The sequence below is a fragment of the Pelecanus crispus genome, chromosome 16 (genome assembly GCF_030463565.1).
Source record: "Pelecanus crispus isolate bPelCri1 chromosome 16, bPelCri1.pri, whole genome shotgun sequence".
Lineage (NCBI taxonomy): Eukaryota > Metazoa > Chordata > Aves > Pelecaniformes > Pelecanidae > Pelecanus > Pelecanus crispus.
This window is the reverse complement of record NC_134658.1, coordinates 5774427-5798382: the sequence shown is the minus strand read 5'-3', so window position 1 is coordinate 5798382 and position 23956 is coordinate 5774427. Positions and strand designations below refer to the sequence as shown.

The 23956-nt window shown below is 57.1% G+C and overlaps 3 protein-coding genes across 3 annotated transcripts; 2 read left to right on the top strand and 1 right to left on the bottom strand.

Annotated features, from left to right (window-relative positions):
• Positions 1-1491: 1491 nt before the first annotated feature.
• Positions 1492-8810, top strand: CNKSR1 (connector enhancer of kinase suppressor of Ras 1). Its single transcript, XM_075721976.1, has 21 exons — positions 1492-1543; positions 1944-2101; positions 2869-3059; positions 3139-3223; positions 3451-3492; positions 3570-3818; positions 3892-3951; positions 4404-4472; positions 4916-5035; positions 5188-5273; positions 5795-5928; positions 6016-6191; positions 6463-6493; positions 6609-6781; positions 6864-6937; positions 7344-7415; positions 7511-7584; positions 7859-7923; positions 8000-8114; positions 8341-8522; positions 8622-8810. The coding sequence occupies exons 1-21, from the start codon at positions 1492-1494 to the stop codon at positions 8808-8810; spliced, it is 2397 nt and encodes a 798-aa protein (XP_075578091.1).
• Positions 8811-9838: 1028 nt separating this feature from the next.
• Positions 9839-10438, bottom strand: LOC142595053 (claudin-7-like). The gene has a single exon (XM_075722177.1). The coding sequence runs from the start codon at positions 10436-10438 to the stop codon at positions 9839-9841; it is 600 nt and encodes a 199-aa protein (XP_075578292.1).
• Positions 10439-12543: 2105 nt separating this feature from the next.
• CEP85 (centrosomal protein 85) lies at positions 12544-22559 on the top strand. The gene is made up of 14 exons (XM_009484722.2): positions 12544-12583; positions 12669-12740; positions 13345-13497; positions 15893-16617; positions 17254-17387; positions 18245-18362; positions 18757-18942; positions 19298-19450; positions 19708-19862; positions 20377-20497; positions 20959-21009; positions 21096-21203; positions 21875-22103; positions 22382-22559. The coding sequence occupies exons 1-14, from the start codon at positions 12544-12546 to the stop codon at positions 22543-22545; spliced, it is 2409 nt and encodes an 802-aa protein (XP_009482997.2). The 3' UTR covers positions 22546-22559.
• The last annotated feature ends 1397 nt before the right edge of the window (positions 22560-23956 follow it).

Here is a 23956-nt window from a genome sequence, read left to right as displayed (position 1 = left end):
CTGCAGCCGGCAGCTCCGCTCAGGCGGGGGCCAGCGGGTGGAGGGGGACCCCGGCACCGCCCCCCCCGGGGACTGACCCCTCTGGCCCCCTCCTCACGGCTCCGGGGGGGCCTTGGTGAGGCTGGCCATCCTCCGGGTGCTGTAGAAGGAGAGGCAGAGCCCAGCGGCCGCCAGCAGCAGGGCCAGGGGGGTCAGCAGCCGCCCCCCCGGCTCGGCCCCCCGCCCCGCCGCCAGCTGCATCTGTGGGGGGAGAGAGGAGAGGAGAGGGGAGTGCTGCGAGACCCTCAGCCCCACACCCCCTGGGGACAGGGACGGGGGACCTGAGGCCGTGCCCTGAACGTCTCCATCGCACCCGGCTGGGATGTAAGGGCGATTTGGGCAGCTTTGTGGGCCCCCCGGGGCACCCAGGGGTGCTTTTGGGGTGCCCCATGCAGCACTTGCGGGGCTGCAGTAGCAGCACCCTCGCTGCTAACCTGGAACCGGGATACGGCCGGGCATGGCTGCCGTGGCCGGCAGGCCTGGTGGGCAGCGTGGGCAGGATTCTGGGGGTCCCCGTGGGCTCCCCCCCACCCTGCTCGTCCCTTACCTGGAGCAGACGGAAGTACCCCGGGGTTAAGCGTCTGGGGCGGATGATCATGGCGCGGTGGGGAGCAGCAGGATCAGGCCCTGTGGGTCAGCAGCAGCAGCAGGGCTGGGCTCCCCCAACCCTGGGACCCCCGCCCTGACCACGGCGAGGGTGTCTGCGTCCGTCGCCCGCCTGCCGGCCCCGTGGCTCCCTCGGAAAGGGCGGCACGCACCCGGCGAGCGCCGAGCTGCTGTCAGCTGCGATCAGCGCCCGCTGCTCCCCCAAGCGCACACGCCGGGGCGGGGGGGAGACGGGCGCCGAGGCGCTGGCAGGGGGGCCAGCGCCAGCCCAGGTCAGGTTTTGGGGGGGTGGGAGAGCCTGCAGAGCGGCTGCCCCCTGCCTCAGTTTCCCCACCTGCAAAGGAAGGGGTGGGAGTTGTGCTTTGGTGGGGGGGGGATGACCCCCCAAAATGCCCGGGTGGTGGGGAAGGGGCTGAGCAGGGGCTCCCCCAAGGCTTTCCTGTGGGGTCTGTGGGGTCAAACCTTGTGCCCACAGGGCACCCGGCTGCTGGGGGACACCCACTAGTGTCACGAGTTCTGCTGGGACTCAGCCCTCACTGCGTGCCGTGGCGGGAGGGCAACACCTGATCTCACAGCTGAGGGGGAAAGCGGGGGGCCCCGGGTGGGTGCCATCCCCCCGGGGGCGTTTCGGCAGCCATGCGTCACCGTCCGGCCCGTGACTCACTGGGGTGCGTCGCGGGGCCTCGCCCTGCGGGGTTGTACTGGGCCATACTGGGCCATACTGGGAGGGCGGCCCCGGGCGCGGCAGGAGGCCGCGGTGAGCGGCGTGCGGGGTGCGCCAATGGGGCCGCCCGTCCCTGCCGCAGGTGAGCAGCCGCTCCCGCCGCCGGTTCCGGCCTGGCCGCCATGGAGCCCGTGGGCACCTGGGGCCCTGCACAGGCGGCCGCCTGGCTCCGAGGTGAGACCCCCCCACACCCTGCGCCCCAGCTGCCCCCCCAACTGGGGGGGGACCCCGCTGCTGGCCCTGGGGTGGGGGTCTGGGGCGCGTTGTCCCCGGCGTGGGGACATGTGGGTGGCCTGGCGTGGCTGCGGGGGGGTGGCAGCCCTTTCCCGTCCCTCACCCCTTGTTCCTGGGGGGGGGGGGGGGGGTCAGTCCCTGGATCCAGCTGGGGGTGGGGGTCCGGCCATCCCCGCCATATGGGCTGAGACCGGACAAACTCATTGCACGGAGGGCGCCTTTCCGGCAGCCAGGCCTCACCCCCTGGGGTCACCCGGCCAGGGGCCAGCAGGGACACGAGCGGGGGGTTGCTGGGCCCCCCCCGCCATGTCCGGCTGGCTGTAGGGCAGGGCTGTGGCAGGGCTGGACGCGGCGGTGCAGGGGTACCCCTTCGAGGCCTGGGGGCTGGCGGGGCCCCAGCTGCTGGGGCTGTCGGCGGGGGCCCTGGAGGCGCTGGGCGTGTGGCGGCTGGGGCACCAGGAGCTGCTGCTGGAGGCCGTGGAGCAGCTCCGCGCCCTGGTGAGTGCCGGCACCCGTGGGTGCTGCGGGACGCCCGCGGTGGAAGGCGGGGATGCGGGGGCACTTCTGGCTGGGTGGAAAATGGGGAAACCTTGGTTGGAGGGGGGGACGCAGGGGCACCCTGGGCTGGAGGCGGGGGAGGATGTGGGGGTGCTTTGGGCTGGGTGGAGGGGGGATGTGGGGGCACCCTGGGATGGGTGGAGGGGGACACGGAGGCACCTTGCACTGGGTGGAGCGGGGGGACATGGGGGCACCCTGGGCTGGAGGGGGAGGACGTGGGGGTGCTTTGGGCTGGGACGCAGGGGCACCCTGGACTGGGTGGAGGGGGGACGCAGGGGCACCCTGAGCTGGGTGGAGGGGGGGAACATGGGGGTGCTTTGGGCTGGGTGGAGGGGGGGTGTGGGGACACCCTGAGCTGGGTGGAGAGGGGGGGACATGGGGGCACCCTGGGCTGGAGGTGGGGAAGGATGTGGGGGTGCTTTGGGTTGGGTGGAGGCGGGATGTGGGGGCACCCTGGGCTGGGTGGAGGCGGGGGACACAGGGGCACCTTGCACTGGGTGGAGGGGGGGGACTCAGGGGCACCCTGGGCTGGAGAGGGAGGACGTGGGGGTGCTTTGGGCTCAGTGGAGGGGGGATGGGGGGGCACCCTGAGCTGGGTGGAGGTGGGAATCGGGGGCACACTGGTTTGGGTGAAGATGGGGACACCGGGGCACCCCGGAGACCCCCCGCTGCCCTCCGGTCCCCCAGCACCTGTGTCCCTCGCCCAGGACGCGGGGCTGGCGAGCACCAGCCTGCGGACGCTGACGGAGAGGCTGCAGGAGCTGGCACAGGGCACCCAGAGCCTGGTGCTGGGGGGGCTGACAGCGGGGGCTGCCCCCCGACCACCCCCCCTCACCCTCCTGGCCCACGTTGTCGACCTGGTCGGGGCTGCCAAGGGGCTCTTCTCCTGGCTCAACAGGTCCGGGGGGGATGAGGGCACCCGTGGGTGCTGGGTGCCCCCAGCACCTGGGGCTGAGCTCTCTGCCCACCCCCCCCAGGTACCTCTTCTCCACCCTCAACGACTTTTCGGCCAGCCGGGACATCGTCCTGCTCTGCACCCAGCTGGCAGAGACGCTGCAGGCGGTGGGTGCCCAGGGTGGCCACGCTGCCCCGAGGCCACGGTGATGGGCACCGGGGTGGGGAGCCGGCCTTCTGCTCTCCTGTCCCCCAAAGCTCTGCCTGCTGGAGGCGGGGGAGAGCTGGGGTGAGGGGAGATGTGGTATTGGGGGGTCCCCCGTGGGCCCCCGCAGCTGGGATGGAGGGAGACTGGGCCATCCCGTCCCGCTCAGCTCCGCGTCTTGTCCCTCCAGGACTGTCCCGCGGCTGAGAGGGACGGCCACATTCTGCAGATTGTAAGTGCTGGGTGAGGAGGGGGTGGCAGGCATGGGGGGCCCAGAGCCCCCCCTCAGCCCCCTGCTGTCACCCGCAGTGCCAGCACATCGTGGGCATCTGCAAGAGCATCGTGGGCTGCAGCCCCCCGGCGCTGCTGGACTGCAGGGCTGTGCTGCAGCGCGTGGGGCTGGTGCTGCCCCCCGGCCCGCGGGGCAGCTCCCCGCTGTCCCCCCACACCCCGACACTGCCTGCCAGCCCATGGGGGAGCCCCCCGCCATCCCCTGACACCCCAATGTTGCCTTCTGACCCCCCGAGGAGCCCCCTGCCTCTCCTCACCGCCCCGCTGGTGAGTCCCCACTGCCCTGGGACCCCCCGGCACCCCCTGCACCCCACTTACGCCTCCCTCCCATCCCCCCCAGGGCCTTGAGATCACCTCCACCAGCTCCTGCCAGCACTTTGTGTCTGCGACCGCCTCGGAGGTGAGTGAGGGGCTTGCCCCTCTCAGCCTGTCACCCCCCATGCCACGCTGTCCCTCCGTCATCCCCTTTTAGTGCCTGCCATGGGGAATGCCACCCATCCCAGCTGCAACCCATCCGGCCGCACCCTGCGAGCATTTTAGGGCCCTAATCCTGCCCACCCTGCCCCAGCCCCGCCCCAGAGCTCGGGGTGGCTGCCTGCAGCTGAGACCGTGCAACTCGTCTCACGAGTGAGCACAGCCTGGGCCATGGTGGGAGCCCTCCTCCGCACCCTGATGCCAGCAGCCGATCTGGCCGGTGCTGTGCAAGGTCAGGCTGCCGGTTAATGGTTAACCCCCCCACCCCCTGGTTGTCCCCGGCCAGGAGAGCTCCGGAGTGTGGATTAGTTGGGGCGGGGGGGGGGGGGTCGAGCGCCCAGGGCCAGGCACCCCGCTCCCACCCTGCCTCTGCCCCAGGCCCTGGCCACCCACGGGGGCCTCATCCTGCCTGGAGACGAGATCGTGCAGGTCAACGAGCAGGTGGTGGTGAGTCGGAGAGGAGCGGGTCTCGAGGGTGGTGCTGGTTTTGGCAGTGAAGTTGTGGACGGGGAGCTGCAGGGCTGGGAGGATTTGGGGGAAGGTGGGGGGCTGCGGGCAGGGGGATCTGGGGGTACGCGGGAGCTGTGATCTGCAGAATGCAGGAGCCGTGGCTGGGAAAGGTCTGAGGGACAGAGGAGCCACTGCCGGGGGGGTTGGAGGGTGCGGGAGACTCCGCAGAGGAGGATTTGGGGGACGTGGGAGCTGTGGCTGGGGAAATGCGCAGCACACAGGAGCCATGGCCGGGGAGATGTGTGGGATGTGGGAGCTGTGGCAGGGGAGGATGTGGGGGATGCCAGAGCTGCAGCCGGGGAGGGTTTTCAGGATGCGGGAGCCGTGGGGCTGGGAGGGTGCACGGGGCCAGGGCTGGGCTCACCAGGGCGTGCGTGCAGGTGGGTTGGACACGCATCAACCTGGCGAAGAAGCTGCTGGAGAAGGCGAGCGGGGTGACTCTGGTGCTGAAGAAGATCCCCCTCGACCTGCCCGGCTTGGCCCCCTCTCCCAGGCAGCAGGTGAGTGATCCCAGTGCTCCCAGTACAGCCCCAGTGCCTCACCGGGCTGTGCTGGGAACCAGGCAGGGATGCTCAGAGTCGGGCATCTCCCACTGCGTTGGTGGTCCCTAAAGATCTGGGGGACCACACTGGCCCTGATGCTCCATCCGCAGCTCCCGGGAACATTTTCAGACGCTGCAGATCTCCCCGACACCAGAAGCGGCGAGTGCCCGGGCAGCCCCGTGTCCCTGAGCTCCAGGTGAGCCCCGACCCGGACACCCCGACACCCCCAGCCCGGCCAGCGCAGAGGTGTTTGGGTGCCTGAGGCTCCTTCCCAGCCCTTTCCGCGCGGAGAGGTGCCCGCAGCGTGGTAGCTGCCTGCGAGTAGCCCAGGAAGCTGCCAGTAGTCTTAAGGAACAAACAAAAAAAAAAAAAGCGGTTGTGTTTGCAATTGATTCACTTGGTAACGTTTTAATGGGGTTGAAACTATATTTAGACATGACCCTTCTCCTCTCCCGGAATGGAAAGGCGTGCGTGGAGCTGGCGGCAGTGCGAGCCGGGCAGGAGCCGTCGGGCTGAGCTCGGACCCTGCCGGGGAGCGCGGAGGCCGGTGGAGCCCGTGCCGAGCCACTGCCGCCACGTTGCCTCCAGCCCCGCTCCTGCTCGGGCAGGGAGAACCGTGGGTGCCCCAAGCAAGCGCGGGGCCGGCTGGAGCCCGATAGCGGGACCCCCGCGGCGGTCGAGGGCATTGGTGGCTCAGGGATCCCTTTTTCCCTGCAGTGTTGCTGCCGACTTGGACTCGGGGCCAGACTCGGCGCCGGACCCCGTCACCGACGAAGAGGACGGAGAGGACAAGCAGGACTCGAGGCTGCCCGGGGCAGCCGTGGGAAAGCTGCCGGGGCTGCCCGGCTGCGGTAAGAGGGGAGCGGAGGGAGCGTTTGGGGACGGAGAGGTTTCTCCCCCCAGACAGGAGGCTGCAGCCCCGCTCGCTGTGGAGGAAGAGGAGGCATCGTGGGACAGTGGCACCTCACCGGGCACTTCGCCGGGCACCCCGCTGGGCACCCCGTGCTCCCCGGGCACCCTCGCTGCTGCCGGACCCTGCGCCGCGGAGCTCAGCCCCACGGCAGCCCCTGCCGCGGGGGCTGGGGGAGCAGAGCCCGGCCGGCTCCCCAGGGAGGTGAGAGCTGGTGGGAGAGGAACGCTGAGCCTGGGAGGGGTCCCTGGGGGGACATCAGCGGGGGACGTGCAGGATTTCACATCCTGCCTGAGCTGGGAGGCAAAACACCCGTCCCGGGGGTGGGTTCCCCTCTGAGCTAGCTGCTGCGGGGTGTGCGAGTTGGGGGTCCTTAAGGGGCTGTGGGTGCTGCTTGGGGGGGACTTGGCTAACGCTGCGGTGCCCTCACCCCCCTGCATGGTCCCTAACTGCTTGTCTCTGTCTCCCCGTCCAGGGCAGCCCCCCGACAGGACGCAGACCAAAAGGTGAGCGGGATCCTGCCGGGGCTGGGGCGAACGGGGCTGGGGGCTCTCCGGGGCTCTCCCCTCTGCTCCCCCTTCCCTGCTCTTGACCCCCCCTCCCCAACGCTGCGGCCAGCAGGAGTGGCGACCAGGCTGAGCCGCCGGCGGGTCTCGTGCCGGGACCTGGGCAGGGTGGACTGCGATGGCTGGCTCCTGAAGAAGAAGGACCACGTGGCCTTCATGGCCCAGAAGTGGAAGCGGTGCTGGTTTGTGCTGAAGGGCCACACGCTCTACTGGTACCACCACCCCAATGTGAGTGGGGGTGCTGGGTGTCCTCGATCCCCACCTGGGGCAGCCGAGGCGGGCGGTGAACACGGCTGTTTCTCCCTCACAGGATGAGAAGGCTGCAGGTCTCATCAACGTGGCTACCTACAACCTGGAGAGCACGAGGGAGCAGAAGAAGAAATAGTGAGTGGGGTCTGTCTCACCATGGACCTCCCAGCAGGTGGTGGAGGGGAGGCTGCTGTCCCGAGGGCGCGTGCCCGTGGGCCCTGCTGGGTGCCACCTGCATGTCTCTACTGTGATGGTGGGGTCCCCGTGGGGCTGGTGGGGTCCCCACAGGGCTGGCGGCGTCCCTGCAGTGCTGGCAGGTCTGGCTGTTGTGCAATACAGGAGCCCGTGCTCTGAGCAAGGTGTGCATTGCGCTACTGGTGTTATCCAGGCCAGGGCCGAGGACCGGAGCATCTCCGATGGCAGGGAAAAGCCTAAATCCCTGGGCTGGGTCAGGACAGGGGGGCTGCAGTGCAGGGGATGGGGGCTCAGGACTGGCTCCGGTGCTGGGTAGCCCCAGCAGCAAAGGTTTGTCCTCCTCCAGCGTGTTCCAGCTCTCCCATCAGAGGTACAAGCCCTTCGTCTTTGCTGCAGAAACGCTGTCTGATTTAAGCATGTGAGTAATGCGCGGATTGGCGACAGCCTGTGCCGGTCCCACCATACTGGGCTGGCCACGACCCTCTTCTGTCCATCCATCCTTTCTTTCCCCAGGTGGGTCAGCCACCTGATAACAGCCAAAACGAAGTACGTGCTGGCTCACCAGTCGGTCCCAGACCGGGAGGAAGGTAACAGGCCCTTCCCGGGGTGGGAGATGGGGTCCGTTCCTCCCCAGGAGATGGGGACCCTGTGGGGAGCGGCAGGCTGGGGGTCCCGGTGGGGCAGCCACGCTATGGCCCCTGCATGGGACTGCTGGGAGCTTTGCCTGTGATTTGAGGGAAGCGTGAGAAATGCTCCCTGAGAGGAGGGCTGGGGTGATGCTCAGCCCTGGGGAGGGCTGGGGGGGCAGCCTGGGGCTTCCCACTCCCTCTGCTCCCACCATCCTCCCCCCGTGGCCTCCAGACTGCTACAGTGAGACAGAAGCCGAGGACCCCGATGATGAGTCCCCCAGGCACGGATGCGACTCGGTGAGTGGCCCTAAGGAACATCCCGGGGAGGGGATGGAGGATCCTCATCTCACCTCTCACCCTGTCTCTCCCCCAGCCAAAGAAGAGGCTGCAAAATGCCCCGGAGAAAGCCCAGCTCTTCCTGGCCGGCGGCGAGCCCAGCAGCACAGCCAGCAGCCCCCAGGGCAGCCCCCAGCCCTGCTCGCCCATGGGTAGGTGCTGGGGGGTGACGTTTGTCACCCTGTCACCTCGAACACACCCTTTAATCGAAGCTAGGGCCACCCTTGTGTGTGTGTGCTGGGGGGTAACTTGAGTTGGGATGTATTTGAGTGTCAGCCACGTATCTCGGGATACTCTCGGGGCAGGGTCATGTGCAGGGGCAGCCCCGCCAGGATTTGGGGCTGCCCCCATGCTATGGTGCCCCCTCTCCTCGCCCAGACCCTGCCGGGGAGGATCTCGAGTGCCTGATGCGGTGCCTGAAGCAGGGGGGGGTGTCCCTCATCGGGCAGCAGCGGTTCCTGACGGAGGAGCAGTGCCGCAAGTCCTTCATCCGGCGCAACAAGAACCCCCACATCAATGAGAAGGTGCACGCAGTGCGGGTTCTGCAGAGCACGCTCAAGGTGGGACCCCGCAGCCCCCTGACCGCCCCCCCCCCCCCCCCCCCCCAAAATCCCCTGCCCATGGGCAACCACCCCAAAACATGCCCTTCCTTTCGGCAGGCAAAGCTGGTGGAGCTGCAGGCCCTGGAGCAGCTGCTGAGTGACACCACGCTCACCTCGGAGAAGTTCACGCGCTGGAAGGAAGAGCACCAGGAGCTGCAGAAGTGGTGGGCACAGCAGGAGGGCCAGGACCCCGACGGCGGGCCCAGGGCCGAGCACAGCCCCCCCAAAGAGGCGGCTGAACCCTGACACCCTGCCGGGACCTCTCTGGCACGAATCGTTGCCGATAAAAATCAGGGTGCTGCGGGAGCAAAGCGGGCGCTCTGCCTGTGCTGGGGGGGTGCCCAGGGGGATTGATGACATTTTTGAAGACTCAGCCCCCGGCGTGGACTTGCCACAGGAGAATTGGCCTCTGCTACATCCCCCCTCCCTGGGGCGGGATGTTGCAGTGACAGTCTTGCTTTTTTCAAGGACGTTTTGCCTTGGCTGCACATTGGCAACTGGAGGCCTTTTCCTGGAGGAACATGCCCCTGCCACTCACACTGGCGCGGTGCTGCCAGCCGTCCTGGCCAGGGTCTCTTTTGCTGTAAATAAAACCATGTTGACAAGGGCTGACCGTGCCATGGTTTTTCTTGGCACTGGAATATCCCCGCGGCAACAGCCAGGCCCTACCTGTGCCATGTGCCACCATCCTCGAGGGGTTGTGGCATCCCTCTGCGCCCTGCTCCCCTCTCCCCATGGGCTGAGCCAGCCCAGCTCGGGGGTGATGGCACCCACCCGTGGGGGTCAGGGACAGGCTCCGATGGTGCCGAGAAGGTGATGAAGTGGCAAAGGCATCCCGGGGAGGGCTGGGGTGCTCTGGGGGCTTTGTGCAGCTCCCAAGGGGAGAGCACAGGGCAGGAGGGGCAAGGAGATGTGGTCAGCCTGGGAATGGCGCACAGGTCCTGCCCCTCCCTGTGCCACCCAGCCCCTTACAGACGTGCTCCAGCTGGGTATGGGGACACTCTTTTATTTAACAGCAGCTGCAGAGGCTAAAACCTGCATAAGGATTAAAGCACAATCAAGTAACAGGCAAGAACACTTGTTTTCAAGTGAAAAATGAAGAGCGTAAAGAGGTAAAGATGGGGAATGGACCCACCTCCTCCACCCAGTGATGGTCCAAGGCACTTCCAGGGGTGTGGGACAGCCATGGCGGGAGGCTGAGGAGCCGCTGTCAGCCCACAGCGAGCGGCATCGCCCCATGATGGTCACAGCAGGAACCAGTCTGTCCCAGCGCCTCAATAATCCACCTCGTAAGGGGCAGCGGCTGGCCCCCCGATGAACCCCCTCTTCCTGCAGAAGCTGGTAGCCAGGCAGACACCAGCCAGCACCTCTGCCCCTCCACCGCTCCAGCCCAGGTAGAGACACGTCCCCAGGTGGAAGCGGTCTGCTGGGGGGGTCTGAGGGCTGGCCAAGTCCTGCAGCACCCGATGAGCCATGTAGGAAGCAGCACCCAGGTATGTGGCACCCGCCAGCATCAGCAGCAGCCCGGCAGTGGCTGCCAGGTTGGGCCGTGGCGGAGGGGCCCACCACCGTGCCCCCAGCATGGCCAGAGCGTACGCCAGGGCCCCCAGCAGCAGCGAGCCCACGGTGGCCGCCCTCAGCACCCTCATGGGCCAGAAATGGGCCGTGTCCTCCGGGAGGGCGCGACAGGCTGGGCCCGGCTGTGCGACGGCCTCCACGCAGCTCTCCCAGAGGCCGTCGCTGAAGGAGAGGTCGCGGGGGTATCCGGGCCGCTCGGACAGCTCCCGCCACCGTGGGGTGGCCGTGGCCGCCAACAGCAGCACCCAGCCCATGGGGGCCAGCACCAGGCCCCACACCAGGGAGAGAGTCCCCATCACAGGCGAGGCCTCGCTGCCGGCGGTGCCGCTGCTCCAGCCGGGGCGGGCCCTGCCCGTGGAGCTGGGGAGGGAAGGTGACCCCGCGCCACACGTGAGCAGCCCCGACGTGGCCGGGCATAACGAAGGGCCCGGCGCCACGGCCTCGCTGCTGCCGGCACCCGGGGCAGCGCTGACCTTTCCGGCCGAGCGGGCAGAGGGGTGCGAGGGGGCCGAGCGGGGGGCAGCCGCCCGGTCTTGCCCCTCAGCGTGGGGGCTTGGGCGGCGCCGGGGGGGTCCCTGAGTGGGCGGTGGAGCCTGTGCGGGCCGCGGGATAAGGGAACGTGGGGGGAACGGTGGGGCCGGGCCTGGCTGGGAGCGGGCAGGGCAGGGCAGGGCAGGGCAGGGCAGGCCCCGCCGCCCGCCCTCGCCATGATCGGCGCTGCCCATGCGCGGGGAAAGGGCCGGTGCCGCGCTCTCAGGCCCCGCCCTACGGGTGGCGGCTGCGGACAGTTTTCCTCCCCCAGAAGCCGTCTCTCCCTCTACGAAGCTGCGGGGCGGGGATCAGCGTTCGGACGAGCCAATGAGCGAGGAGAAGGGGCGGAGCCGGCGCATCCGATAGGCTGCGGGGCAGGGAGGGGCGGGCGGGGCCCTGCCCCTTTTCCTCCCTCCCCCCGCCCCCCCGCGGCTGTAACGGTCGCGGCGCGCGGGGCAGCGCGAGCGCGGCGGCGGAGCCAGGTGAGGGGGTCGGGCCCGCCCGGGAGCCGTCCCGCCGCCGGGCCTCAGGCCTCCCGCCTCCCGGGGCGGGCTCCGGCCTGGGGCAGCACCCCTCCCTCGGTGAAACCATCCCTCCGCCGTCCCGGGGAGCCCGGCGGCCTCCCGCCCCTCAGGGACCGGCCCCTCGGGGTCAGGCCGTGCCTTCCAGGCGGTTGTGTCCCCCCCCCCCCCCCCCCCCATCCCTTTCTGGGGTCAGCTGCCTTCCCTCCACCCCAATCACTGTTCTCCCCACCCCTTCTGGGGGGCCAGGGGCTTCCCCCCACACCCTGGCTTCACATCACTCCACGTACCCGCCGAGCCCTGCCCCCTCCATCGGGTAAAGCGCTGCTGCCCCCCTCTTGGTGGCCCACCTCTCCCTGCCCACCCCTTCTGCGGGGTCTGCCCTGTGCCCGCTGCTGGAAGGGGGTGGTTTGTAGGATGGTGTGGGTGCTCTCCGGGAGGGGGGGGGGGCTGTTTGTGAGAGGGGGGTGCTGAGCGAGGTGGGAATGCTTTGGTTGCTTTGTTTTATTTCAAGACCCAATGCTTGAATTTCCGTGTTGTAACTGCTGACTGCAGTGCTGGAGACTGAGATTTAAACTCAGGAGTTTCTGAAGCATACCTAAACTAAACATAATAAGCACTACATTTAGCTAGAAGTGTTTTATTTCTTTGCTGAGTGAAATGCTGCTTCTAGTTCATTATCCTATTGTATTCCTGATGTCAATCCTATGTTGTAAAATCTGTATATGGATGTTATCTAAGAACTAGTGGTTTCTGTGAGCTCTTGGAATCAGTTAAGCAAAAAATCTGTAAGAGCTGGTAATTGAGGATCTAGTATTTGACTGGTGGGGAGGTGAGAGGTCTTGAATTTCCACAGTGAAGCCCGAGAGCTGTAAATTATACTTGCATCATCAGAAGCAGGAAATTCACTGCCTGAAGTACTCAGATAAGCAGATAAATTAAACCAAAGCTCTGGATAGATAACAATTGCCATTTATGGAACAGCAATGCCAAGTTTTGAATGACCGCATTTCTGCATGTAGTTGCTGAGTGACCTCTACAGAGGGCAGAAATGAAGTGGTTTTGAGTCAAGACTTTTAAAGGGAAATTTTTAGTCTCTATAGACATAAAGCCAGATGTAGTTACGATGGTGACTGATGCTCTGTAAGTAACTATGGTGGGGATAACGCATGCCCCAGTTGAAAGGTGCTGCTGAACTGCTGCGTACCTGGAGAATGTGGCAAATAGGAACTCTCCTCATTTCTCAGGCATGAAGAAAACCTACAATAACTGCAAGGTTTTTTTTGCATATTGCCCTGTTGCTGTGGGGATGAAACAGAGACACCCTTGGGAGGAGATGCTAATTAAATATGAAATGCTGTGTTACTCTGAATGAAGAGAAGCCGATGTGTATGTACCCTTTGCTTGGTTAGTGGGAACAGGGTTTTGGTTTATGCTGATTTAAAAGATGATTTTTTTATTTATTGCCCTGTAGTTCACTGGATAGGTAAGATGGCTGCTCTTGAGAAACACCCAGACCTGAGGCTCCAGCAGAACAATCCATCAGGTAAGGACAGGCCTTTCCTTAAAGCCCTGCTGCTGTCGGATCCTGTTTCAGTTTCTCTGAGGAGACGCGTGGCCCTGAGAAGAGTTCTTTACCAAAAGCTTTTTATTAAATAAACCCAGTGTCTTATTCCTGCAAAATAAAACAATTGCATGGGTGTCCAAGGGTAGAGAATTATTGGATAACGAACCTACCTCTTGAGTGATAATTGATAAATTGGGAAGAGTTCTTAACAGTTAGTGCAAAAATGTATCTAACAGTATTGCTGTGTGCTGCTCTTTTTTTTTGTTTTGTTTTTTTAGTTTGAGAGCATCAGCTGGGTGTAATATCACCAAACTTAACAATGGGAATATAATTTACTGCTTTTGCATTCTGACTTCTGTAACAAGACTAATTTTCATTCTCCTGTTGATATTATTTGACTTCCCCGTGCTTGCTGCCGCTTCCTTTTGCAAAAGAGATTTCTTTAGCAACAATACGGGGAGTCAAGCAAGGATCAGTTTGGGTTTTGGTGGCATGGGTAATTAGATATGGCTTAATTAGGTGTATTAAAAGGCTTTTCAGTCTGTTGGCCAAAACACAAATATCCCTGGCTTTTTCTCTCCAGATCCCAGCACCAGTCAGAAGAGTCATTTCTTGGAGACTGACTGGAAAACACCGATGTTGTCTGTGAAGTTCCAGAGCCATGTCAGTCGCTGTTCAAGCGTGGCTGACAGCGGGGATGGGGGCATTGGGACCTCCTGCTCAGACAGCACAGAAGGTGATGGTCAGCACAGGATCACACTGTAGCAGCCAAAGACTTTAAGTTTTCTTAAGAAGACGGACAAGCATTAAATAGTCCGATATTATTCAACCCTAGAATGTAAAACTTGGGGAGAGCAGAATCTGTAACGGTGTTTGGAGACTATTTCAAAACCAGTGCCTCAGTACATAGATATGCTGCCTGAAATATAAACAAGTGATTAAGGGATTTGCTGTTTCTCTAAGCTAGTTTGGTTGTCTGTGGTAAGCATTTTTAACTGACTAAAAGAGCCACCTTGGTGATTTGCTGGTTCATATTGACCAACAAGTGATTTATCAGCAAGTCTGTTGTGTGATTTTTTTTTCTTTAAGAAATAATTTATAGGTGCCTCTAGAGCCTTCAGATCAGTGTGCCTTTGTGTGTAAGTCTCCTCAGTGTTAGAGCTGTGTGCTTCTCACTGAAGAATGCTGCAGCCTTGCCCTCAGCTGAGGCATGTTCTGTCAAATTGCTTGTCCCAGCAATCCTTTCCACCTGTATTTTCATCTTCATCCATGAAAGTGACATAAACCACTATCGATTCACTGATTCTTCTTTTGGCAGCGAGGGAGTTTGTGGTGTTCTTTAAAACAATGCACTTCACGCATTCCTGTGTTCCATGAGCTGCCCGGAGCCTTTTGAATGAGCTGTAGATCTTACTAATGTGCGAGTTGAAATGAAGGCTTTTAAAAAAGTCTGGCTTGTGAAAATACTGCTAGAAATATTACTGGAGCACATGTTCAAATGTCCCATCTAGCCGCTCTTGGGATAATAAAGTGTCCAGTTGCACTCTGAGGGCAGGGGAGATAGTTTTTACTTTCATATAAATGATCCAGCCACCAAGCCAGGAGGCATGGGGTTGCTACTTTACCCTTAATTGGCTTAGTGGTGGACTTGGTAACGTTAGGTTAATGGTTGGATCGGATGATCTTAAAGGTCTTTTCCAACCTAAATGATTCTATGATTCTATAATGATGGCCCTTTCGGAAATTGCCCTCTGAATGTTTGTATTGTCGCCTTGTTTGTGAGGGCTGAGGCTGAGTTGTGGCACTGACAGCTGGCCGAACCACGCTGACTTTCAGGTCAGGCCGTTGGTCAGAAATGTTTGGGTGACCCTTAGCACACTCAAGGAACCGATTGCAGCATCTGCACGTGGCATGCTGGTTGGAGGACTCGGGTTCCTGGGGTATAAATTTAGGGGCTGTAAAAGGAAATTGTACTGTCTCTTCTCCGTTTGCCAAGGTGAACGTGCTTGCGACTGCTTGGTAGCGTGGTGTTCTCTTGAGTTCCTAGGCACAGCCAAATAATGTCTAAAGAAATTTTTTCCCCCTCCTGCTCATTTTTGAGGAGAGGGTTTTGTGCCTTTATTGTGATAGTTTTCCTGCAGTTTGATGATGGTCTTTACGGAATCTGGTTTTGGTCCTATTCAAATTGTAACCTTTTATTCCTTCTTGTAGCGATGCTTTGAGGTTACAAATAAGTGGAAGTGTGACCTTGCGGTCCTGATAATGGATTAAAGAAACATCATGTGGGGATGGGCCTTCAGCCAAACCCATGAGGAAAACAAGTTTGTGTATCTGGGAGAAACCTGGAATTACTGCGATACACAATGTATCGGGACGAGGAGTGGGAACAGGCGCTTCGCTGTTTGCAGTTCCCAGCTCTTGCTGTTGCTGTTATTGAAATCTGAGAGTTGCTAAGAATAGCCCTGTATTTCCATGTAGCCAGGTTTGGTGCCCGTCTGACAGGACGGGCTCACGTTGGGGTGCGTGCGCTGAACTCCGTCTCATTTCCTGTGGCAATAAGGCGAGAGCCATTACTCTAGGCTCTAGAAAAAGCTCTTTTGCTGCAACGTCCTGGAGGAGTTCGAAGGTCAACTGCTCGGTGATCTAGTGTTCAGCTATGTTTGAAGCTCATCATGGGCTTAGCGAAGGCTCCAGTTAGCTTTGGTTACAGTGCAGAGTCGCTGAGCTGTGGGACGGGCAGAACAGAATCAAGGTCTCAGTGTTCAGCTGAGTAAGTTTCAGCCTTTTATTCAATTTAAAGGACTTGATTTCTAAACCTATAGAAAGATAACATTATTGATTTAAGATTATACTAGACTAGCTTAAAAAGAAGGGATTAAAAATGTGTACTGAACTAAACTTGGATTCTCCCCGTGGTTTACGGTGGTAGGAGAATGTCAACAGGCTCCTGAAACTTGTAGCGAGGGGGAGCACAGACAGTGCTTTAGTCTTGCTGCTGTGGAAGACATGTTCAGGGGGAAGAGAATTGCTTTTAAAAATTCTTTTGCGAAGTTGTTCAGCAGAGGAATGGCTGTTCAAGTCAGAATATTTTCAGGGTTGTAATTAGAGCATCACTCTTCTTCTTTCCCCAGACTTCTGCAATTCCAGTAACGGTTCATCATTCCAGCCCATCAAAACCCAAGTGACCATCCCAACAGCACATGTTATGCCTTCTACATTGGGTGCCTCACCCTCCAAGCTGTGCTCTGTGGGAGACCAGAGCTGTTCGCAGAGTACTTCAAAAACTGCTATGCCAGGATCTGCTTCTGAACACGCAGGGCTCATGAGAAATGGAGATTTTAATGCTGGGAAGTCGTCTCAGGTGCCACCCAGGGATCTCTTGCGTCTCTATGGGACTTCAGGGGAAAATGGTTTTGAGCAATCCTGGCACCCTGTTTCTGATCACATGAGAACAGAAGATACTTGGAAGTTTGACACCCCTGCCATTGAGCGCACCCTTAACCAGTCTCTCTTTCTGGATAGTTTGTGCACTGACCCTCTCCACAGGTTCCAGAAGTTCAGTCCAAACCCTGGGGCAGCTGAGGCAGGAAAGGACCATTATAAGGTGCTGCCAGAGAGTAAGCAAGCGGCAGGGGCTAATGGAGTCTGTGAGCCCCAGGACGGAACGTGGCCAAGCGGGAGCAGACTGATGCCAACGGGACTCCAGGCCAACAGTTTCTTTTCAAAACCTGTAACTCCTTCATCTCGAGCATGGATGCAAGAAGCCTGCACACTACACCCACATGAGAGGGTCTGTGAGCTCAGCGCTTGGAAACAACAGCTGGAGAAAGTGCGATTGCAAATAGAGCAAATGCAGGTAGGGAGCCGCTTCTGTGAACGTACGAGTTTGAAACCCCTCCTGTCTCTCTAGTCATGAATCGTTATGAAGCGAGGGGGCAAATGTCTCGTGCTTCTCCCTGTCTTACACTGAAAGTCTCTTAATGATCTGTTTTTACAACACATGGTGTCACAGGTATCATTTGACATCCTGCTTATGTAGAGCAGCCCTGTATTATGTTACAGCACTGCACAATGGTTCGGATCAAGAGGTGAAATATCCTGTCTGCTAGAAACTGCAAAGAAAAAGCATGCCAACAGTTTCTAGAATAACTGTATTCTGTATATAGAGTTAGGAAACAGACTTTTCTTCTTTTAAAGGTGCATAAAACTTACTGCAGTTTATTAGATGGAAACAGTTTGTTTATCGCCTCCCACCAGCTGTACCCTAATGGAGACAAATTGTTTCCAGCAAGCTAGCACAGTGATCTAAAATTATTTGTTAATCTCCAGTTGTGCTTGGGCAAAGTTACTTGTTCTTGGACATCAACAGAGACTGAAATAGCTGTGTCCTGGCATGCAGATGAGCACACAGTGTGCAAAATAGCTCTAGCAATGTTGCAATTACCTCTGTGGAGCACAAACCTCTCCCTCCTCATTTTATCTCCTCTTTCAGTTACAAAATGGAGGCGCCTGCCACCATCCCTCCATGTATTCTCCTTCGCTGCCTACACCTGATCCAGCCCAGTGGATCAATATCCTCAACTCTAATGAAAACCTACTCAAGGAGAAAGAGCTTCTCATTGACAGGTGAGAGTCTTGATACTGATGTGGTTTAAGGACTCCAGTGCATTTCCTTTTGGAAAGGGAGGGTTTTGGAAGTACCAAGGAAAACTCATATCTCAGAGTTCCTGTTACCCAATTGAGCTTTTTTATTGCAAGAACAACATAATGACCTTTGAGAAGAGCTCTCCTCCCCTTCCTCTTGGAAACAGGATGGTGATCCTGATGAGTTCAAATAAATCAATTTTCATTATGGTTTTCTGTGTTTTATAAGGGATAAAGATTTCTGTTCACATCACGATTATCTGGAATGTCAAAACTACTGCCTTTTTGCTTGAGGACTTTTTGGTAGCTCTTGGAGATCTTTATTTTAAATTAGATCTTTGTGAGTTTGGGCTGGCAAACGACACTTCTCATACCTAACGCTAGTGGTCCATTAGCTTTTCAAAAAAGTAAGTCCTCATGAAAACGACCTTCAGCATTTGGGCTGTAAATACTTTTTCTGCTTGCTCATTTTGAGTCCGCTGTTCGTTTTACGCATAAGCTCCGCAGCTGAGCTGGATTTTCCAAAGCATGCACGGCTTGTGTGTTTTATGTATAATCATTGCTGGGGGGGAGGCTTTGAAGGGAGGGGAGGGAAGAAAAGTTAATACCAATTATAAAAAAAGTCAGAATGGACATCTTTCAGATTATTATTTTATTATTATTCAGATTTTGTTATGGACATCTTTCAGATTGACTTTTCTGCAGGTCATTTCTGAGGTGCAGTGTTGTCTTTCCGTTCTGCTGTCATTGTATGGAGCATTAGAGCTGTGGCAGCACTGTTCATGTTGTATTGCTCTCTACTGTATGTTTGAGAAGTGTATTACCTGTGTTTTTTACAGACAAAGACAACACATATCCCAGTTGGAGCAGAAGGTCCGTGAGAGTGAACTGCAGGTTCACAGTGCCCTGCTTGGCTGTCCAGCACCCTACGGAGATGTTTACATGTTGAGAATGCAGGTAACTGGGCGCAACAGGCTGTCAGTAAGAAATATGTATTGAATCTAATGGCTCTGCCACTTCTCATTAGGTGTTTCCTGAGTAGGAGGGCTATGCAGAGTAAAACTATCCTTTGTATGGGGTTCCAATTACCTCTCATCTCTGAGATCCTCTGTGACTCTTGAGATTTCAAACCCTGCGGTACTATGGTTTGTTTAGAAGCTGTGCTAGTGATGCAAATGCCTGACAGCACTGACAAGTGCTATTTCAGATACTGCGGTACGTAAGATGGGCTGAATGATGTTTGGGAATTAGGAGGGCTGAGAACACAGCTCTCAGACAGCGCAGCTATTTAGTGCCAGTTTGTAACTGTTAGCTCTGATGGACGGAACTCACAGGCTGTCTCTGTTTGCAGGAGCTGCAGCGGGAGAATACATTTCTTCGAGCACAGTTCACAGAGAAGACTGAATCGCTCAGTAAGGAAAAGATTGAACTGGAGAGAAAACTGGCTGCTGTGGAGGTGGATGCAAAGCTGATCCGGGAGTCGCTGAAGGAAACTATGCAGAAACATGCAGAGGAGTTGAAGAAACAGGAAGAAAGGGTATGATCCCATTGCTCTAAAGATGGGAAGGTGTTTTCTTTGAGAAGTCAATGTCATGCCTAGGTGAAAGCTTTCTGTGGCCATGTGTTATTGTAGGTATTTTCTGATCTCCTTGTAGAATTCTTTGGCTTATAAGCAAAAGCCCTTCCTCCTGCAGTTAGAAGTATTTCAGTACCCCTTCTTTTAACCAGAGAAGCAGCCTGTCTTTAGCTAAAGTGAGCAGAAATGCTGCTGAGTTAGTGATCTTGTATTTTGGTGTTGCACTGTACAAAAAGGTAAATGAGTGGGCTTACAGAGGACTGAAGAATGGACAAGAAATTATATAAGCTAAACTTGTATATAACTGTCCCTGCAGGTAAAGGGAAGAGACAAACACATTAATAATCTTAAAAAGAAGTGCCAGAAGGAATCTGAACAAAACAGGGAGAGACAGCAGAGAATTGAGACCCTGGAACGATACCTGGCTGATCTACCAACCCTTGAGGACCACCAGAAACAGAGTCAGAAGGTAAAACTTCCTCTGAGTTGTGATGGTAGCTCTTCACATACTTGCTCAGGTGGCTTTTCTACAGCTGCAGATAATCCCCTGTGCAGCTGCCCAAGTGAAGTTGTGGTCTGACCTTTTTAGAGGAGGAATGTTCTGAGCTATAGCTGAGAATTGCCACATAGGTAGTAAAAACCTGCTTTGCGAAAGTAGTTGAAACATGGTGTGTGTGGTGAAACCCCTGGGAGGTCTCTAGAGTGCTGCGATGTGCTTTGTTGCAGCTGAAGGAATCTGAACTGAAGACTACTGCTATGCAGGAAACAGTGCTGGCACTGGAAACAGAGCTTGGAGATGTCCGGGCTGCTTTCAGGGAGCAAGAGATGCAGCTAGAAACCCAAAAACATAAGGAAATGGAGCTTCTTTCCACCGTGCGCAGGTAAAAATCTGGAGGATTAGAATAAGCTTCATCTTAGCACTGAAGTAATTGCTGCACAAGAACAGTGATGATTCAGCACAGCCACTGTCCCACCTGTCGGAACCAGGTTACCATGGATTTGTGATGATTGTGAGTGCTTGCCAAAACACCGTGTTCAAATTCTGCGTGGCGACAGTGGAGGGTGGGAGCAGAACCAGACGGCTGAAAGAAAGGGGCCCCCTGTTTTGTCACCTGGGTCTGTCTGTGTCCTCAGGGTATTGCTCTCAACCGTAACTTCTTGCAGAATGGACCTACGTAATCTGCAATCGTTGCATCCCTGCAAATGTGCCAATATCATGGGCAGGGCTATGTCCAGGGAGAGGTACTCCTCCCTTCACAGCCCTTGCAGTTTGCAAGCTGGGACACAAACAGGGCAACACTGACACCTGATAGGAAAATCGTTCACCACCTCATATTGTTTAGTGAGGGAAACACCCCAAATCTTGGTTTTCCCATGGTGTTCTGCTAATTTCAGCTTGCAGGACAAGATGCAGCAGTGTGTAAAGAACGCAGAGAGAGGACCTCCTGCCCAGGATGGGGAGAGACAGAAAATAGAGAATGATTCTCTGAAGAAAGAATGTGACTGCCTCAGGAAGGTAACAGGCTGTCCCAGCTGGGAATCACGCATTTTTCCTTCCACTGAGTCACACCAGGCACTAAAAGGAAATCAAGGACTCTTGCAGTCATAGGCAGTCACAATTGCACTGAAGCAGCAGTTCCTGGAATTCCAAACTGTGAGGGGTTTTAAAAATTGTTCTTGGTGTGATAACAATGCACTCCTACAGTAACACTGGAGAGAAGTTGCAGAATGCAGAAGAGAGGAGAGGAAAACCACAAGAATGTGACTTCTCCAGTCTGTTTTTAGCTGATACTTCTAATGGTGCCTTTTATCAGGTGCCTCTCATCAGGGAATCTAAGTCCATTAGTAACAGAGCTAGTGATCAAAGCAAAGTGGACAGGAAAGGAGGAGAGGGGATGCTGTCTTACTGAAGGAGAAATCCTGGTGGTATTACTGAGTCTGTGTGGCCAGTTCTGATGCCTCTGCTTTTGATTCCAGATTGTGGACAAACAGCAGAAGAAGATGGAGCAATTGTCCTTGCAAGTAAAGGTGAGAGGTGACTGTGGAGGGACCTAGAACTTGAGAATCTGCTGTGAAGTGAGTTAGACTTACTGCTTTCCCATGGTCTGTTCCAGGACCTGGAAGAACAGGTGGCCCAGGAAGAGGGGACAAGCCAAGCTCTGAAAGAAGAGGCGATGAGAAGAGAAAATGCACTGCAGCAGCTCCGGACCGCTGTGAAAGAGGTCAGGGCAGGAGCGTTTAGAGTGCCTGAGCACAGCAGTTGGATGAACAATGGATTGTCTTTTAGCAAGGCCCTTAATTTTGCAGTCAGCAGCACAACCTCTTCTGCTTCCTGATAGTCAGTTGCCCTCTCAGGGCTCTGAAAGGAGCTCTTCTCTGTTCAAAAGTGGGAGGAAAAAGGCAGTTTCTGCCTCGGGAGCTTCAGCTGGGGCTGTGGGTTGTGGTGGAGGATGCGGAGCTTGCCAGCTGGGGGCAGCAAGGCAGTGAGCAGGAGCCCAGACTCACTGCAGCCCTGGCTGAAAGGCAGTGCTCAGCACCACTCTCAAGCCTAAAGGAAGCCAAGCACAGTGGCAGCCCTGGAGGGAAGGGATGGCCAGTGTAGGGGCGAGCGGCTGGTGCACAACCTCCTGGAAGCTTGTTTTGTTGCATCATGCCTTGGCAGGGACAGTGCAGTGTCGCGGGGCGCTTGCCGTCTGAGCCAGGAAAGCTGAACGCTCACACCCTGTAGGACTGACACTCGCTCATCTGGCGAGAGTCCGGAGGGCTTGATGTAAACCGGCTCCTCCTGCCCTCGGTGCTCCCATCATCACCACTGAGCAGTTGCGTTAAGTTGCTTTAAGTGCACTAGTTCTGTACCAAGCGACCACTAACCTGCCGTGTCCGTTTTGTTCAGCTTTCGGTGCAGAACCAGGATCTCATTGAGAAGAACCTGACCCTTCAGGAACGACTCCGGCAGGCAGAGCTAACGACCCAGCCGCTGCCTGCTGAGACAGCCCGCCTCGCCCATGAGTTGCACAGTGAGCTGGCCAGTTGTCTGCAGGATTTGCAGTCTGTCTACAGCATTGTCACTCAGAGGGCTCAGGGCAAGGATCCCAACCTCTCTCTGCTCCTGGGCATTCGCTGTAAGTATGTGGAGTGATGGCAGAGCAAACCCTTTGGTTCCTGTGCTGTGGTAGAATTAAATAACTCACATATATTATAGCATGGAAGGTTCTCATCTTCGTGGGATTCTGAACCTTCTTTCTGTGGTTAGCTAGCTCTAAAGGTGCATGCTGTAATAACTAAATGTTAAATAGTACCTCTTTTGCAAATGTGTGTTGTTTTTTCTGGCTCAGCTGTGAATGTGTGTGATCCTTGATCAGAATTGCATGTGAGGTAACTCCCTTCTCTGACTCCACAGCTGTGCAGAACTCTGCTAAGGAGAAGGATGACTTGCTGAGCCCTGATGGACTTGCAAAGAAACTGGTGGAGGTAAAACAGCTTCACAAAGAGGTGGAGGACTTAAGGACGGCAATATCTGACAGATATGCTCAGGACATGGGAGACAACTGCATCACCCAGTAAAGAATGCTCCCCAAAGTAAGGCAGGAAATGAAGACTTGAAACCCTCAGGAGTCTCGAGCTCCTACAACCCAAAACCTATTCAGCACTTTACCATCCCTTTGCTCGGGTACAAGACGTGTGACTTATCCAATCTGTGAGAAATCAGGGGGTTTGTTGCCAGGAGCGTTTAGCTGCTGACTGGCTAACTGAAATTGTTCAGGGCTTCGGTGTCGAGCTTTGCAGTAGCTTTGATCTTGTGGAATGTGTTTATGCTGTGTTTGCTGGAGCTGGTGTGGTCTCTGATGCTGGGAGATGAATTCTGAATTGCCTTCCAGGCATGTCAAATGCCGAACGTGCAAATGTGACAGTTAAAATCATCACGAAAAGGAAACGTATGCCCTGGTCTTTCTGATAAATTCTCTGTGCAGATCCTGTGTGACTAGTAAGACCAGAGGATTATCAGTTTTCAGGGGATATCTGTGGACTTCACAGGCAAGCAGGTGTGCCAGTTACACTACTGCTAATTACAGCGAGGTGCCACAGGCTCCTCAGGTGCCCTGTGCATGGTTCTGGCTTGGATGCTTGTGGAACCATTCATGGAGCAGGACCTGCTTTCCTCAGGTAAATGCAACCAGAGTCTTTCGGTAGCCGACAGGAGTTGGGGAATAAAGCTACACTAAAAAGAGACTCTGAAAACGCTCCCCCTGGGCACTGTTACCCCAGAAGCCTTCAGGCTTTTATCCCCCTGAAATAGCACTTTGTGGGTATGATTTAGACTGCAGAGGAAGTGGATTGATGCTGAAGTGCCTTAATGTGCTAGAGAAACCTCCCATCCCCACACTGCTTCATGACTAATGCATCTGCTGGCAGGGTGAGGAGTTGCTGTTTCTTCTAGCAGCCTTTAGAGCCATCGCAAATGATCCCGGGGAGCTTCAAATGTCTGGAGCCCCTGCCCAGAGCTGCAGGGAGCCTCTGCGCCCCAGGGGACCCTGCCGCAGGCCAGCGGGGAGATGCACCTCTGCTGGGCACTCTGCTTGACAGGGAGAAAAGCCATTCTGGTCCTCACGCGGCAGGGTGGTACAGCTGGATCCGAGAGCTCTTCCTGATGCCCGCAAGGCAGCGACCACTCCGGCTTTGTTGTAGCCCTGGCCCTTGTTCTCCGGGAGCTCCCTGCTCTTCTGCTAAATAATGAGATTTCTAAATAAATCAGCATGGGATGCGGTTTGCTTTGTCACAGCCCTCCTTAGTGGCAACTTTACAGTATTGACTGCTCGCTTGTGACAACTGTTGTGGTGCTGAGGGTGGAAATTCTTTGGTTTTCAGCTTGAGTGAAGAGCAAGATAAGAAGTCGGCTCTATAAACAGGGGGGGAAATACTGCTGAAACTTGTTCGGTTGCTCTCAGTTCATGTTGGGCCAGTGAGCCCTAGGTTT